Raw genomic sequence first — 16516 nt, 5'->3', positions numbered from 1 at the left:
AGATGTGTCAAACAACACAACATAATAAAATTCTTGGAGATTAAATGAGGGTACCACCACAGTGACAGTTTTACTGACAGTGTAGTGTAAGCATAAACAACCCCCCACCCCCAGCCCTGGGATGTGGATCTATTCAATACCTGTTTAAATGATTTGCAATCCAGGACCATTATATAATATCCATCCATCCATCCATTATCCACCGCTTAACCGGGTCCAGGTCGCGGGGGAAGCCATCGGAGCAAAGAAACCCAGACCTCCCTCTCCCCAGCCACCACCTCCAGCTCCTCCGGGGGTATACCGAGGCGTTCCCAGGCCAGTCGAGACATGTAGTCTCTCCAGCCTGTTCTTGGTCTGCCCCGGGTCCTCCTCCCCGTTGGACATGCCCAGAACACCTCACCAGGAAGGCGTCCAGGAGGCATCCGAACCAGACGCCCGAACCACCTCAACTGGCTCCTCTTCACATGGAGGAGCAGCAGCTCCACTCCGAGTCTCTCCTGGATGTCCAAGCTCCTAACCGTGTCTCTAAGGGAGAGTCCAGACGCCCTGCGGAGGAAACTCATTTCATATTTTTTATAATATCTATGCTGTAAATACACGGTGAGTCAAAGGTCACAGGGCACCTTTTATTTCTTTAATATGCAACATGACCACCTTCCCATTGGAAAAACTTGCCCTTGATCCAATATGGCGGCTTTCAAGGCGGCAGCCATATTCCGGACATAGCCTAAAAAGACAGGCCATTCTGGGGTGTTCAGATAAATGGGTGTCCTACGAATTTTGACTCACCCTGTACAGTAGGCACATGTAACAAAAGCACAAACTTTAGTGAGTAGGAACAGTTGTTTATTCAGAGAAAAGACTACATTCCCCTGCAACACTTTGGCTAGGAGCAGTGTGGTCATTGATGCATTGTGGGATACAACAGAAGATGCTGATAGTAAATCCTTACGTTTTAAAAACGACATAACCCAAAATCCAGCTGGGAAATCATACTAACTCTGAAGACAAAATCCAAACAAGTGGCACTCGGCGAGTGCTAAAACACCTACAATCCTCATGAACAGAAGTAGAAAACAAGTGGAATGTGGAACCAGGGGTCTACGATTGTCTGGTTCAGTTCCTCGACAGGAAAACAGTTCATGGTCATCACTGGCAACAAACAGGCCTTTAGAAATCATCCCATATCAGCTGTGGTCATTCCTAAAACGAAGCTGGAAATGAACAAATTAATGATAAACAAAAAGACATTAGCTAAACCCTGCCTCTAAGTACTGATTGTCCAGATGTAGTTTAGGAGCAACTTTTAACACCTCTGACAAGCTTACTTTTTACAATATGTGATAGTTTCGATTTAAATTTTAGCTCTTTAGCAGACCTACAGATTCATGGACTTTGTGACAAAATTAGGAATAATGTGCACATTGTTTTAGAGTCTTCTATTTCTGAAAACAGAATTAATAATATCATTTGGTCTATATCTGGAATATTTCAGTTCACCGGTCCACATGGGAATGTGAGAAATCAGTTAGTTTCTGGAGTCAGATCATTTTGCGTTGTCTAATTTGCACTGATATTAAATTTTCTTACAAACATCAGTCAAACGAAAAGAAAAATGTGAGGTATTCTCTTATAAAAAGTTATTTACTGAGCTATACATTCCTGCCCAATTATTTACTCCACTCCAGTAAAGAAAATAGAAAAGTAACAGTCCAGTCATGGCTTAATTTTACCTGACACCGTCTGCAAAGAGAAAAATTCAAATGTCAGTGGGCTTTTCTTTCAGAATTTCTCTCAAATTGAAATAAATTTGACGTAATGAATAAAATGATAAATGAAAAACGTCTTTGTTTCCATGCGCCACATATTCCTTTAAACATTAGACTTTCATACACTTCCTAGACCAAATTTAACCAGGTGAATGAATTCAATCCGTCATGGAACAGATGTTTGCACTTTTACTTACATCTCATCTACGATGTTATCAGACATCATTAACGTTTTACAGGTACCTTTTTTGAGGATTGAGGCACTTTTTTCTGTTGTTATCCATGGACACATTAATGCTTCAGTGGTAAATCCTACAAAAAGCTGAAGGTATCATTTGTAGCATGCTTAAATAATGCACAATGTATTTGTCTTGATGCTGTGGCTAATGCTGTTAAGAGGTCATGGTCTTTAGATTCATGTTAAAAACTTTGTCACATTTTGGATGTACTTCTCCAAAAATCCCCCCCCCCCCCCTTAAAAAAAAGTTAAATATCTAAAATCTCTAGCTTTGCTCTAAAAAATAAATAAATATGTAAAAAACCGAATGGGCTCGAAGCTTGTCAGATGTAGCAAGAGTTGTCAAGATGGACAGGGTCTAGCCAAGGGTCCTGAGAAGAGTTAGCTCTTTAAAGGAACGTGAGAAAGAAAAACTGAGCAAAAACCAAAAGGAAGAACGAAAAATTTAATCATTATATTAAAAGTAATAACAAACATAGAACATTAAGGATTGGAAAGGAAATGGCCTTCAGAAGAAAGAAACAGACACAGAGAAGCTGGAGGGAGAACTGAAGACTGGAGAATGTCAAAGAAAACAAAAAGTCACTGTTTCATCCTCTGATTTCTGCAACTGTGACCATAGAAGTTCAAAAAAAAAAAAAACTCTTAAGCAGCTGATTCCTCACTGTTTCCAGCCAGTCTCTGAGATTGGAACATCACTCCAGTAAAGAGGAGACGTAAAAATGTACGTTTCCTAGGACTGGTTTGCATAAAACAAGTGGCAAAAAAAAACATAGCAATCGTATCAAGTCCCAAAATGTCCACATGCGAACCTGTTTTTGTTTTTGTTTTTTACAAATCAAAAAAATACATATATCTGTGTACAATACAGACAATATCTTCTACACAATCAAATAAGGGCAATTCTTGCTATTCATATCAATATAGTACAGATCTATGCTTTGCACAGCAAGGATAGTTTCTGCAGAGGGTTCAAGTACACTAGGGAACTCAAACAATGTGGCACCCTCCAGTGCTGGGGACTGTGGGTATTGTAGTCCTGGGGGGTGTCTTGTTGTAGTTGTAGTAGTAGTTGTAGTTGTAGTAGTAGTAGTGTTGTGTTAAGCCGTGTGGAAGAAATGGATGGAAATCGATAGTGTGCGTTCCAGTAACACAAGAAAAAGGAAAACATGGGAACATGAGTAACTCAGATAGAGACTCAATAAGTCCGTTATCCAAAGAAAAACAAGGAGAAGGAAGAAATAAACCAGGGGCTCATGCACCACATGTTACTCAAATGTTATTCTCTCTTTCGAGTTCCAAAAATAACCTTAAATTGTCCTGAAAACATATCTCTCTCCATCTCCTTCAAGATGTATGTGCAACTCCATGACGAATTAAGTGCCATGACAAATTCACATCGTATATAAACTCATCCGAACACTTTACATGACACAAATTCTGATAAAATTACCAAGCCCCAGTATTCAGCTCCACGACTGACTGCTTTTCTTTTTAAATACGTTTGATCACTGTCAGAACAAAACGCTCTGTCCCCATTTTTGACATAATTTAAAAATGCCAGCTGCCATTTAAATTACATCAAAATTATCAAAAATAGAGAACCGATAAAAATACTCCAAAATGGCTCTGAATAAAATCTACTATGAAAGTTACGAATTTTTTTTTTCCTCCTCCTCCTCTAGTTTTCATTTTTGGAGATACAAGGTTTTGTCCTAACAGTGATATTTATCAAGGTTCCAGCGTTATTTCTGCAAATCCTCTGCACTCTGAGAAATTAAAGGTGCCATAAAGGGTTATTTAGAGCACACAAGCACCAATTTTGGTTCCAGCCAGATCCATGTTTAAAGACAGATGTCAATGTGAGCACTTCCTAATAAGCTTTACATTATGTGGAGGCTTAAAACATCCATTTTGGCACCTTAATTTTTAAAGGGAAAATTCCGTTTAATGATTAAGATCGAAACAAAACGATTGTGAAATGCTCTGTTCTGTACAAACCTACTGAATCTGAATTATTTACGGTGTCGTTGAATGAAACCACATGTTTGATTCTTAAAAATTCGAAAAAAATATATTACAACAACATATTTTGCTCAGATTCTGCATTATTTTCCATCATTAACATTCCATATAAAATTCTTTAGACTGGTGTAATCCACCTGTGATTCTGGAGTGGATTGACATCTGGTTCCATTCACCACCGCTATAAAAATCTCTTTTCACAGTCTCTATTATCAAATATTTCAAACAACAACAATACCAATGACTTTGTTTACATCTTAACCACCCAAGTACAGAAATGTCTCCAAAATCCCCTTTAAGAGTGTACACTGTTTTATAACTGAAGAGCCCTGCTATCAGTACATATTTATATTTTATATATATGTATATAAAATATATAAAATAGATTTTTCCAAAAATGTCTTCTTGCTTTTTCATATCTCCATTGTATAAAAATACACAATTCTCTCCAATATGAAAAGCCAACATTTACCATCGTTTAGGGGATCTCAAACACTCTGGAAAGTTCAAACTGTCCAACTCCCTGCGTTTAAAAACGGTCCATCCACTCCTCTCCCAGTTAGGGCTGCGACTGATTATTATTCTTGTAATATACACTTCACGTAGTGCATTCCAATTTTTCAGAAAGTCTGTGTGGCTCATATGGTCCTTACAGACCTTTAGAAAGAGCTTTTAATGAGTACTAATTAAAACTGTCACCCCCTCCACTTCCTGAAGTGCATTATAATTTGTCAGATCATCTGAACATCAGAGTGCTCTTAAAATAACTGAAGATATATCGCCCCCTGCACTTCCTGTAGTGTATTACAATCTGTCAGAACAAATGTGTGAACATGATACACATTACAGAAATGTATAGAGAGCTTTTTAAAATGAAACAATACACGCTATATCACCCTCTACACTTCCTAAAGTGTATTGCAGTGTGTCAGAATGCAGAACTTTGTGGCTCATATGATCATTACAGAACATTTTTTTAAGATGAAATAATAGAAAGAATATAACCTTCTACACTTCCTGTAGTGTATTGCAATCTGTCAGGCAGAACGTTTGGATCATATGATCATTTCGGAGCATTCATAGAGCACATTTTTCCATAACTGACTAATGGACACTTTCAAAAAAAGCATTGCAGCTCAGCTCCTAGCTTTTCAGCTTATGACTGTCTTCCTTTAACACATTCAGTGGTCTCTTTCTCTCAGTGTCTTTCGCCCCTCAACCTCCTCCTCCTCTTCCTCCTCCTCCTCCTCCTCCTCCTCACTGATCCGCCAGCCGGGTCTCATATTTATTGAGGATGTTGCGGCAGCGGCCCAGTTCCTTACGCATGTCAGCCACTTCCTGCCGGAGTGCGGCGTTCTCACGCTCCAGGAATGCCGCCCTCAGAGAGATCTGGTTCTCCTTCAGCCGCCGGGCGTCACGAGAACGCTTTGCCGCTTCATTATTCTTCGAACGCCTGCTCCAGTACTTATCGTCCTAGACAGGGAGAGGGGGGGGAGGGAAGAGAAAAATAGAAGTTAGAACAGGACGGAGTGGGAGAGGGTGTATAGTGAGCATGAGGGAGATACAGAGGGAGAGAGATAGGGTGGACACTCATTTTGTATTTTGCATGTTAACTGGAACTGTATTTATTTGCTCATATTTGACTTTACAAGTAGAGCACAATCAGATTTGAAGCTTTTATCACTTTCAGAGTGCATCCCTAATGCATTAATTGTAGCAGTTATGTTCTTTAGTGTACGGTTCTTTAAAGGAAATTCTTATTCATTTCTCCTTTTATAACACACTGAATTACTGATTGACACTGGCTAAAGCTGTTTACTCCTACATACAGTTACACTGCAAAGACATTCTGAGATACTAAAACGTTATATGAACTGAAGATTCTTGTAGCTGCAGTTAGAGTAATCGTCTGAGAAAAGACACAGTTGCTTTACTTTTTTTTACACAACCGTATAAAAGGTACAAACCATGCGAGTTTACATATTAACACATACCATATTGTGTTGGCTACATATTGTCACCAAGTCCTCACCACTGTCACTCAACTCTCATAAAACATGATTTATTTATAGCTGGGTCTCAGCTCTCTTTTCCTTTTCATTGAATATATTGGTGGAAGCAGCCAAAAGCCCTACTCAAGTAAAGTTATTATTACATTGAAATGACTCAAGTACAAATATTCTTAAAAATACAATATTCTTTTAAAATTTGCTTATTGGAGCAAATGTAACATTGACCACATCTGAGCCAGTGCGAGAGAGAGAGAGTGAGAGAGAGAGAGAGAGAGAGAGAGAGAGAGAGAGAGAGAGAGCAAGAGAGAGAGAGAGAGAGTGTGGTGGGGTAGGTGACAGTTAGAAGCCTCTCTGTAAGAAGAGAAGACAATTTGTTGGATTTGTCAGTCTCTCCTCAGAGATTTGTGTGGTTCTGTGGTTTGGATTTACTGTGAAGTTACAACCACTAAAACCACACACACACACACACACACACACAAACCAAACTATTCCCTAAAGACACGCAGTGCTGCAAATTTTCAGTGAATAACTCCTCATTGCAAAATATAATGTTTGGCCTCATAGTGATTTAATTACGATTACAGTTTGTCACCGACTGCATCATAAAATCCTACATTTCACCAGATTCACTCAATATTTGCTAAAACATCCTATTTCTGACTTTTCACTCAGTACACTGCTGTGAGAATTTGATGGCAGTCATGAGAACAAAAGTGAGATCAGGGAGGATAAATATCTCTGGGACCCAGATCTTCCCCGAAGTTTTGGATGGAATGCCATCGTGCCAATCAATCTTAGACTATATACAGATTATATCAAGATAGGCACCCTATCTGAGTTTACTAAGTACTAGAACATACTGTAAACGCCTGTTTACCTTCAGGCTGTCGGGGACCAGCATTTTCCGAGCCTTTTTGATCATTGGCTGTGGTTTTAGCTCCTCATCGCTGAAGTGATGCCTCCGTGGGTCGAATGCGTCTTGTCCCGGGACGCTGGAAAGTGCCATGTCCGCAGGATCGGGGTCGAAGGTCACCATCATGTCGTTGCCATTGGTGATGGGCGGGGCCGTGAGAGGGGGGCAGGAAGTGGAGGAGGGGGAAGGTGAGGTATCCAGACTGCCCTGAGGAGTGCCTGAGAACAACAATGTAAAAAATATATGAACAAAAATAAAGAAAGAAAGTCACTTATATTCATGCATAAAACAGCGGTTACACTTAGTGGTCTGGGTGTATCCGAATTTATGTAATAAACCTGTTTCAAACAGGACCGCCCCAATTCCACTCCACACTTGCAGTTTTTTGAAAGTCTCACCAGAGGGCAGCAGCAGGTAAAATACTGCAGAAACATCCCGGATGTTGCTCCATATATTTTACATGACACTGAATTATTTGTGAACGTTATGATATATTTCATCTAGTCTCATCATTTTATTACATCTTAGCATCCAATAGCAGTGTATTAAATGGATGAAGGTATAATAAGAATGTACTTAATTGTATAGACGTAGTTACAAAGCTATAAACCTTAAAGACAGAAAACGCCTTGGTATCTACAACCTCAAATCACAACATCAGCCAGAAAAATAGCAACTGTTTTGCATGTAATTACAGGAGACACAAGAACAAAATGTCACAGAGTGTCAGAGTCTACCCCAGTCTGGTTGTTTCCCTCTGTCCACGTGCCTCTGTTTATGTGTTTGTCCTTGCTCCTCGGGGATGTTTTCACCTGAGTGTATTGACTAATTATTCTCAGGAGCTCGTTTTCTCAGCCCTGTGTGTATAAGACTTTTGTCTCAGCCCTGCCTTAAGGCTGGCAGTGTATGTAAATATGTGTTTGTGGCCTGTAACTAGAGCAAACCCATTGCCCTGTATGTGGTTTTGCATTCGAGAGTTACTATGCGACTTTTGTGCTCCTTGCTTTGTGTTCTTGTCAGGAATTAATCAAAAACAACCCACTCTCCTGTATCCTGCCTGTCATTCGCTTATGCATCACAATGAGGCTGATTACAATGAGGCTGATTACAATGAGGCTGAATTTTTGGGAAGAGTGGCTGCATTATTTTAAGGTATCAATCCTCACAGAAACAACTGAAGAGATAACTGCAAAACTAACAGTTTATATACAATCTATATATGTCGCCTAAGCCCATTTTGAATCCATTATTTTGAACAAGTGTTGATTTAGCGCTAACATAACATAGGAAATCCAATAGGAGTGCTAGCAGACATCAAAATTAACATTTGGAATTGGAAAATAGAAAAGGAGTGTACACAGTAAATACTGGACATGTGATATTATATTTGCTTATTAAATCTTCTGTGTAATATTCTGTTAAATAATAGTTTTGTGTTTTATTCCTGTCTCTGAAAAATGACTAACTTGTTCTTAATTGATTTTACTTGAAAATACATTAAATAAAATAATTCACAGCACTAAATAAAAGGGTATATTTTATTTGTAGTTGCGTTTTTTTTCTCTCTAATAGGCTGAGCAGAAAGTTCATCGAATTCATGTGCTTTTCAACTCCCTGTACTGACACACACACACGCGCACACACACACCCGCGCTCTCATTCTCCGCCCACTCTCACTCACGTGAGGCCGCGCGTGCACATGGACCACGTGTGTGAAATGAGGAAGAGATCTAAAAACACGCGGAGAGAGAGAGAGAGAGAGAGAGAGAGAGAGACACACACACACACACACACACTCACTCCTTTTCATTATTTCTTTGGGCTGCTTTACCAGCTGTCCTGCAATTCTGTTATCTACAACCATATGCAAAAGTTTTGATGCCCCTGGTCAAATAGGCATATTATGTTGTCCAAAAATAAATGGACACATCCTCTAAAGAGGGTACTAAAGTGAACTTATTGCCCTTTTGTTCAATTTATAAGAGGGCAAAATCATTTTGGTACATTATATATTTTGTTTCTCCACCAATATATATATAAACTGTGCTACAATCCTGGAGATAAATGTGCAATAAAAATGCCATATTTATTATATTTTTTTTATGTTGATGAAGCTTACATTAACTTAGAAAAACAAACAAAAAAAGAGCATGTCATTCAAGTAGAGGCACTGAAACATTTTTCACACCCTACGGGATTGCTTCTGTTTTTCTCTTTTTCCTCTCTTGTGTCTCATGTAATGTCCCTCTGTAACTGATAACAGTTACTGTACATTCCAAGCCCAACCCAATCTTCACCGCACAGGGTAAACAAATGCGGGCTCTCTCTCTCTCTCACACACACACACACACACACACACACACGCACATGCAGAGAGAAAAGGCAACAGCCTAATGAATCAGATCACTCAGGGAGGTTCAGGTTTTCTCTATGATTAGCATGTTCTTAAAGGGCCCATGTCTGATGTTACTTTTCCCTAAATAAGTATTGATATAATGCTTAAATATTGTTAAAACTGCTAAATTAACAGTCAATATACAATCTGTATATGTAGCCTAAGCCAATTTTGAATCTATTACTTTTTGTGTTAATTTAGCGCTAACATAATATAGAAAATCCAATATGAGTGCTAGCAGACATCAAAGTTAACATTCTGGAATTTCTGTTTTCTGTTTAGTGAAACAATCGGCATTATTGGTTATAAGGCCTGGTTGGCTAGCTTGCAATATGTTGCTAACTACTGCAACGCTAATGTAGCTAGCAAGAAAAGAAAGGCAATATCTAGAAGTTCAAAATCAGTTGACACATTATGACACACCCTGTGGTCACAAACAGCTTTGTATGATATTAACTGGTGGAGTATTAGCTTTATTAGTCTTATATCTCCAGTGCAAAACCAAATGCAGAGCATTATTTTCTTAATCTGATGTTAATCACTGTGTCTTCGTATTTATTTAGTTTATCCACATAAAACAAAAACGAACACAGACCACAAAGCCCTGTACTTTCAACAGAAACTAGCATCAATGCTCAGCGTAATGTCGTTTGATCACACCGGCGTAATCAGCGACTCCTAAAGGTTAAACTGTGTGGGATTAACAATGCATTTACACACACATTTAACAAGGAAGTCCACCTTATGCTCCAGTTCATTCTGTTCATAGAATTTATATATTATTTTATTTTTTACAGATGCCATTTTCAGAGTTTGTGCATGTTTATGAACCAAATATGTTCTTATATATATGCTATTGCTGCCTTTTGGTTGTGTGGATTCTTTAGGAGCTGCAATGATGTAGTTGCATCCTGACAGACAGGAACAGTACCATGTTTGATCACGTCACACACAATGTTCACTTCATCAGCTCTGCTACCAGCTGCTAAATCTCAATCTGAACTGACCACTCATGTGAAACCGATACACACAAGTTAGTTAAACAAATGCACTTGTTTTTATTTGGACAAAGGACTTTAACTCACCGTGGAGGCAGTCTGAGGCTCTGATCATATCCAGGCCGAGCAGCGTAGGCGAGGAGGAGGCTGAGGAGGAGGAGGAGGATGAGGATGAGGACGATGATGAAGATGAGGAGCAGGGCACTGGGGAGGTGGGGGTGCACTGGGAGCTCTGGGAGGGAACCTGAGCTGTGCTGGATGTTCCGTTGATACTGCCCATGCCATTTTCGGTCAAAAACTCCTCCAGGTCCATGTACTGCAGCTGGAACAGGCCATTGTCACAGGGCATCGTTCTCTCCCACAGAGAACCACCCAGGAACCCATTACTGCCCCCTGAGAAAGATCCCCCAGAGCTGGAGCTGGAGCTCCCTCCATCTGAGCTCATAACCCCGGAGCTCCTCGGCCGAGCAGAGCAACGTCCCATAGAGTCCTCATCAACCTCCAAACGCTCCTTATCTGAGACTGAGAGAGAAAACCATATCAAAGTTTGCAAATATTTTAGAAGAATGTATTTTTGTAAAATGGCTGCTTTGAATAAAACCTTTAAAGGAACACTAGGTACGATTTAGTATTTTTGCTCCTGGGCTCCTCCTACAGTTGAAGTGTGTAATTCATTTTCACAGCATTGTCTTGAAATCAGATGGGAGGGGCATGGATTGGGGGAGGTTTCCTACCCTCCTCCAAATGCTACATTGTGCTTTTTCTTGAAGTGCTTTTTAAGGTAAAAATCGTACGTAGCGTTCCTTTAAAGATGCCAAAATATTTAAAACAAAACATGGCTACAATTTTTAAGTCAACACTCGTGTAATGTTGCATCAAATTAACTTTACATAACAAAGTATTTCACACCAAAACACTCTCAGTCGCTTTGTTTACATCTTTAAGAATATAATCACTGAGAAATTTGATACGTTGGGATTTCCTTTTAAACCTATAAACCCTTTAACTTAGAAAGCAGCCTCTCTCTCTCTCTCTCCCTCTCTCTCTACCCCCTCCTCACTCACTCTCTACCACCACCACCCACATTTTGAGCTAAAACAGACAGACAGAAACTGTAGTAAAGGAGAATTCCCAGAACCCTTAATGTCTGCTAATTCATAAATTGAAAATTCTCTTGTGCAATAATCACTGGGGATCAAAATAAGTTCTTTTGATTCAGAAACAAACAGCCCACTGCTGATCCAGATTAGTGTTATGAATGCGAATATGCTTAAGTCTGTCTCAGACTGTATGTCATACCTGGCCAGTGAGCGGCTCTTTAATGGTTTACAGTGTCTCAATACGATATAATCCCAGAGTCTGGCAGTTTTACAAGTCAGGGTCTAAGATGTACACTACGCCCTCACAACATTCACGGATTCAAACATTGGGTATTGTTAGCGAATGACAATAACTTTACTATTTTCCGTTGTTATTTCTTAAGTTGCAATACACTTAATTATGACGTATTTTAATTTAACACTTAAAAGAGTTCATATAAAAATGATTAAAACACATATAAGCCTCTTTGTGGTCTGTAATATGTCCAAATGCTTTGTAGACCCCTTTGAAATGACTGAACTCACATTGCTGACTTATACAAGAAAAGCTTTAGAGAGAATAGGATGCTCTGGAGCACATAAGGTCACCAAGCCCAAAGCTAATCATTGGCCACAGGTGTGAAACTCTCCCTAGCTCTGGAGCAGCTCTATCCTGTTTCTTTGATCCAAGACTAATCATCCAATATCCGTTTTTCAATTTTGATTTTCAGAAGAAATGCTTTATGAACGGCTGTCTAAAGCCCTTTAGTCACACAGTCCCAAAATGTGTCTAAACACAATTAATTTAAGCAGTTGATTAACAACCAGAAAGCATACTTTGTTGTGTATCATATGTATCAGTGTGTTTACTCACCTTTCATTTCGCAGCAGTCTCTAAAGCGCTGGTCTCCCTTCATGGGCAGCTGTAAGAGAGATTTGAGGTTGGTGACGGAGTTGACCTGTCCGCCACTCAGCGAGCCTCCAGGCTGGTTTGAGCTGCTGCACTGAGGGCTGGTTCCAGCAGGGGGCAGGTCAGGGGGCAGCAGCTGAGAGAGAGGCCCGGCCATCGTATCTTGGTAATGCAGACAATATACACTATATGGCCAAATGTTTGTCTACTTATTGAATTCTGCTACTTTAATATGTGCTCATTGTTTACACAGGTGCTCAACAGTGAAAGAGGAGCGGCTGCACATGAGTCTGAAGCCACAGTGCCCAATGCCAAGTATGGACTAGAGAAGTATAAAGCCTCTCAGAGTTAGACTGCATTCGCTGGAGTGCCAAAACTGATTACAGTGCCTGGCGTTACAATTGCTCTAGTGACTGCCAACAAATCCTCACAGAAATGGACCAACATGTAGTGTGAAAGCTATCGGTGCAGTTAAGTTGTCTTCCTGTTCACCATTTCCTTCTGCAAACTCGCTCTTCCACATTAAATAACGCAGCTGTTACATTCTAGTGGACCATCTATGGCTGACTGGAAAATTGACGTAAGAAATTTACAAAAATACTTAAGCTGCTTATCCATGTATGAAGTATTTCTTTGGTCAGATGGAAAAAAATTTTGGAATAGATCATAGGCCCTAATCAATGGCTTGAGGAAAACAGGCTCATAGTCTATGTCCGTCAACAGATTAGAGATTACACTGTAGTACCCTGCAATAATATCTAATAATCCTTATTAAGAGATTATTACAGAATATTATTATTTTTTAAAATAATTTCCCTTGATTGAATGACATCTTTATATAGCTATATCCACATATTCAGACTTGATATTCCAAAATGTAGATAATATAGATTCATTTTCATTACTTAGACCTCTGAAATATTAATAAATATTAATATATTAATAAACAATAAAATATTAATACCACTGGATGCCCAGTACTATCATTATCCAGCAATTACGTTTGCCTGATGAAATCAGTTAGCATTAAGATATATTACTGTTATGAAGGCTACCCAGGTTTCTTTTATTGCTACAAGAAATCAAAGTATTTAAAGGAACACTATGCAATATTTTTACCTTAAAATTACAACTTTTTGTATATAAAATTATTTGGGCCCAGCACTGCAGACACTGCCCTATGTAACTCTTGGAGGAGGGGGAAACCATTGCCCCTCCTCCCCCCTGATATCAGTACGACTGTGTAAAAATAAATTACACTAGGGGGAGCCCCAAATCTTACCTACTGTTCCTTTAAATTGAAATGGTCTCCCTGTGCAGTTAGATTTCACCTGATGAAATGATTTAAAATCATCTTAATTTGTCGAGAATTAACCCAATGTTAACCCTATATAAAGCTGTCTCTTGTGATATAAGTAGAAATATTGTGCCTGGTTTCTTCTCCATACTGTGATATGACATTTATAGTGAGGTCTGGATGTGTCAGAGTTACTGTACTAAAGCTTTTCGTACACAAGCTACCCCTCACATGGACATCCACATTTCTGAATTTTCGACCTTGAGCAGTTTAGCTCTGCCCATTCACGCGAGTGCTACTGAATAATGCTTGGCTGATACAGGGGAGCCAATCAGAACAGAGCCCATTTACATATTTCAGTCTTAAAGGCACAGTATTTATAATTGTATGGGACCAACAGAGGTTGGTAAATATCATGTAAAAAAGATATTTTGGAGCACAAACGATCCAGGCGTAATGAGTGTATCTCAGGCCCTAAATAAATAACTAAACAAACCAACACAAGAGGTAAATGTGGATTTGGACTTCTCTTATAACAGTATTATAATGTGACATGCTTCATAAAACCTACATTTCAGGCAACGTTCAATTGTAAGGTATTGGTAGCTCACTGTAATCTGTTGACAGCAGAAGATTAAGGCCTAGTGTTTCCCAACTTAGTCCTTGTTCATGTTTTTGCTGTATCCCAGCTGACTCATGCGATCATAAACATTTCATACTTGGGACAGGTGTGCTGGAAATCAGGAGATAACAAAAACATGAACTGGATTTTACTCCCTAAGGACTGGATTGGGAATGGCCATTACAGACTGAATTTACAAAATTTTGTCCACTTTTCTCATGTTCACTAAACAAATATACCCCATTTTCTATACACAATACACAATAAGGTCAAAGTATGTAGTTGCTCTCTTTTTTTGTCGTTAAATTAATTCCCTATTTTGCTGCAGTTACAGCTTGTTTTTCTGGGAAGGCTTTAGACTAGAGGCTGGAACATTGTTGTGAGAATATGTTAGCCATTTCCGATATCACAGTACCACTGCTCTTTATACTCCTCCTGCCAACGCTTGATATTAACCATGGTGAGCTAAAGCTCATGTGCAGCAGCTCCACAACGTCTCAATCCATCTCATGCATTTCTATGGCGTAGAACTGAACACCTTAAACCCTTAACTACATGTCGGCAAACGTTTAAACATACGGTGTTATAAGCTGTGTTATAAATTGGTATAGACTTACCTTTATTCTGCTTTGGAATCGTTTTCAAAGAAAGAGGAGGAGTGACATGCTACAGGCTTGCTGTGGTAGTCCAGAATGTGACAAAATCTCTTAAAATCTAGCAGAAATCTGCCAAAATCCAGTCTGAAGATGTCAAAGGCTTGTTCAGTGTCCCCAAACTTTACATATCACAAAATGAGTGACACGAGCAGAACGACACCCAAATATGACAAGATAAAAGCCATAAAAAAATACAAAATGAACGTCAAAAATAACAAAGACGACGTAAAGTTATTCAAAAAGATTTTAAAAAAGAAGAAATTCCAGTGTTGAGAGGAGAAATGCAGAAACAGGAGAACGAGGAGAAGAGAAGACAAACGTCGTCCAGAAAAATAATAAAATAGAGAATGAAAACTAAACGAGGGAAAAAACAAACGCAACCCGTGCACGAGACGCCAGTCAGAGCCGCGTGCGTATGATTGGTCGGTTCTCTCTCTCTCTCTCTCGTTTTTTTCCTCTAGTGATCCCTCTCTTCGTCCTCCCCGAGCTTGCGCGTGTGCGTGTATGTGTGTGTACAAATGTGAGTGCGCGCGCTTGTGTGCGTGTGCCTCTCCTCGCTCAGCTGGAACGAACACGGGAGATGTCACGTGACGTCACACCTCTCCCCGGCTCATGCATATTCCCGAATATTAATGAGACACTCCCTCTCGTGAGAGGCACGCGCGAGTAGACCAAAAAAAAAAAAAAAAAATAACCCAAAAGAAACAACAACAAAATCTATCAATGATCCTAATAATATTCAATAAGCATAAATATATTTATATTTTATCAGGCGCAAATTTGGTGATAAGTGTAGCGCCTGTAATTATATGTAAATATAGCTAAGCAATATTAAAGCTAAGTTAATATTAATATATTTTAATATAATATTAAAAATACATTTAAATTAACATAACACAATAGCTGAAATATTGGACTAAAGTAGCCTGATACTCGCTGAAACCTAAAAAAATATTATTATTAATTGTAGCCTTTTACTGGCCGTTTTTAAAGGTTGTTTGTTTTGTTTTGTTCAACTGGAATAAAAGTTGCCATTTTGTACATTCGTTCTCCAACACTTTAAAAAGATATTCAGAGAGAGAGAGAGTTAATGACAGAACAGAGAAATATAGGGGGAAGAGGTGAGGAAAGAGTTAAAGAGAGAGAGAGAGACTGTGTGTGAGAGAGAGTGAGAAATGCTGTGTAGATAATCCGCGGAAAACGTGAGGCGCTCGTGCACGCGGAGTCCCTTGAAAACACACCGAGACGCTTCACGAGAGCACGTGGCCGTAGCACGCGCACACGCTGCCGGCCGCGCGCATACTGCGCCGCCATTGGCTGAGCGGCAGAAATGTCACGCCCCGCAAAAAGGCGCTGATTGGCTGAAGCGTGGCACTAAGCCACGCCCATAGCTTCTCCCCATGCTACAGCCGCGTGAGAGTACACAGAGCCAGAGCAGCGGACAGAGTGGCACAAATGCATTGATTTAAAGGAAAATAGGTTGAAATTTGACCATTCTCAGTCGCAAAATACAAAAAAAGAAAGATCACCGCCACAAACCACGACTATTTGTTTTTAAAAAAGCAACAATAGCTTCGTTAGAAATGACAACCACCGTATATA

The 16516-nt window shown here is 39.5% G+C and overlaps 1 protein-coding gene across 2 annotated transcripts; it reads right to left on the bottom strand.

The window, feature by feature from the left end:
* Nucleotides 1–2387: 2387 nt before the first annotated feature.
* Nucleotides 2388–15385, bottom strand: dbpb (D site albumin promoter binding protein b). 2 transcript variants are annotated; one of them, XM_066683069.1, is made up of 5 exons: nucleotides 14876–15385; nucleotides 12304–12501; nucleotides 10438–10872; nucleotides 6922–7175; nucleotides 2388–5505 (listed from the first exon to the last, which is right to left on the bottom strand). In XM_066683069.1, the coding sequence occupies exons 2-5, from the start codon at nucleotides 12494–12496 to the stop codon at nucleotides 5290–5292; spliced, it is 1098 nt and encodes a 365-aa protein (XP_066539166.1). In that variant the 5' UTR covers nucleotides 12497–12501; nucleotides 14876–15385; the 3' UTR covers nucleotides 2388–5289. The 2 variants fall into 2 exon arrangements, with proteins under 2 accessions (XP_066539166.1, XP_066539167.1); XM_066683070.1 differs by having other exon boundaries at nucleotides 12304–12352.
* Between the last annotated feature and the right edge of the window lie 1131 nt (nucleotides 15386–16516).

The sequence above is a fragment of the Hoplias malabaricus genome, chromosome 10 (genome assembly GCF_029633855.1).
Source record: "Hoplias malabaricus isolate fHopMal1 chromosome 10, fHopMal1.hap1, whole genome shotgun sequence".
In the NCBI taxonomy this organism is placed as follows: Eukaryota; Metazoa; Chordata; class Actinopteri; order Characiformes; family Erythrinidae; genus Hoplias; species Hoplias malabaricus.
Note: the sequence above shows the minus strand (reverse complement) of the source record. Positions and strands in the feature narration are given on the sequence as shown.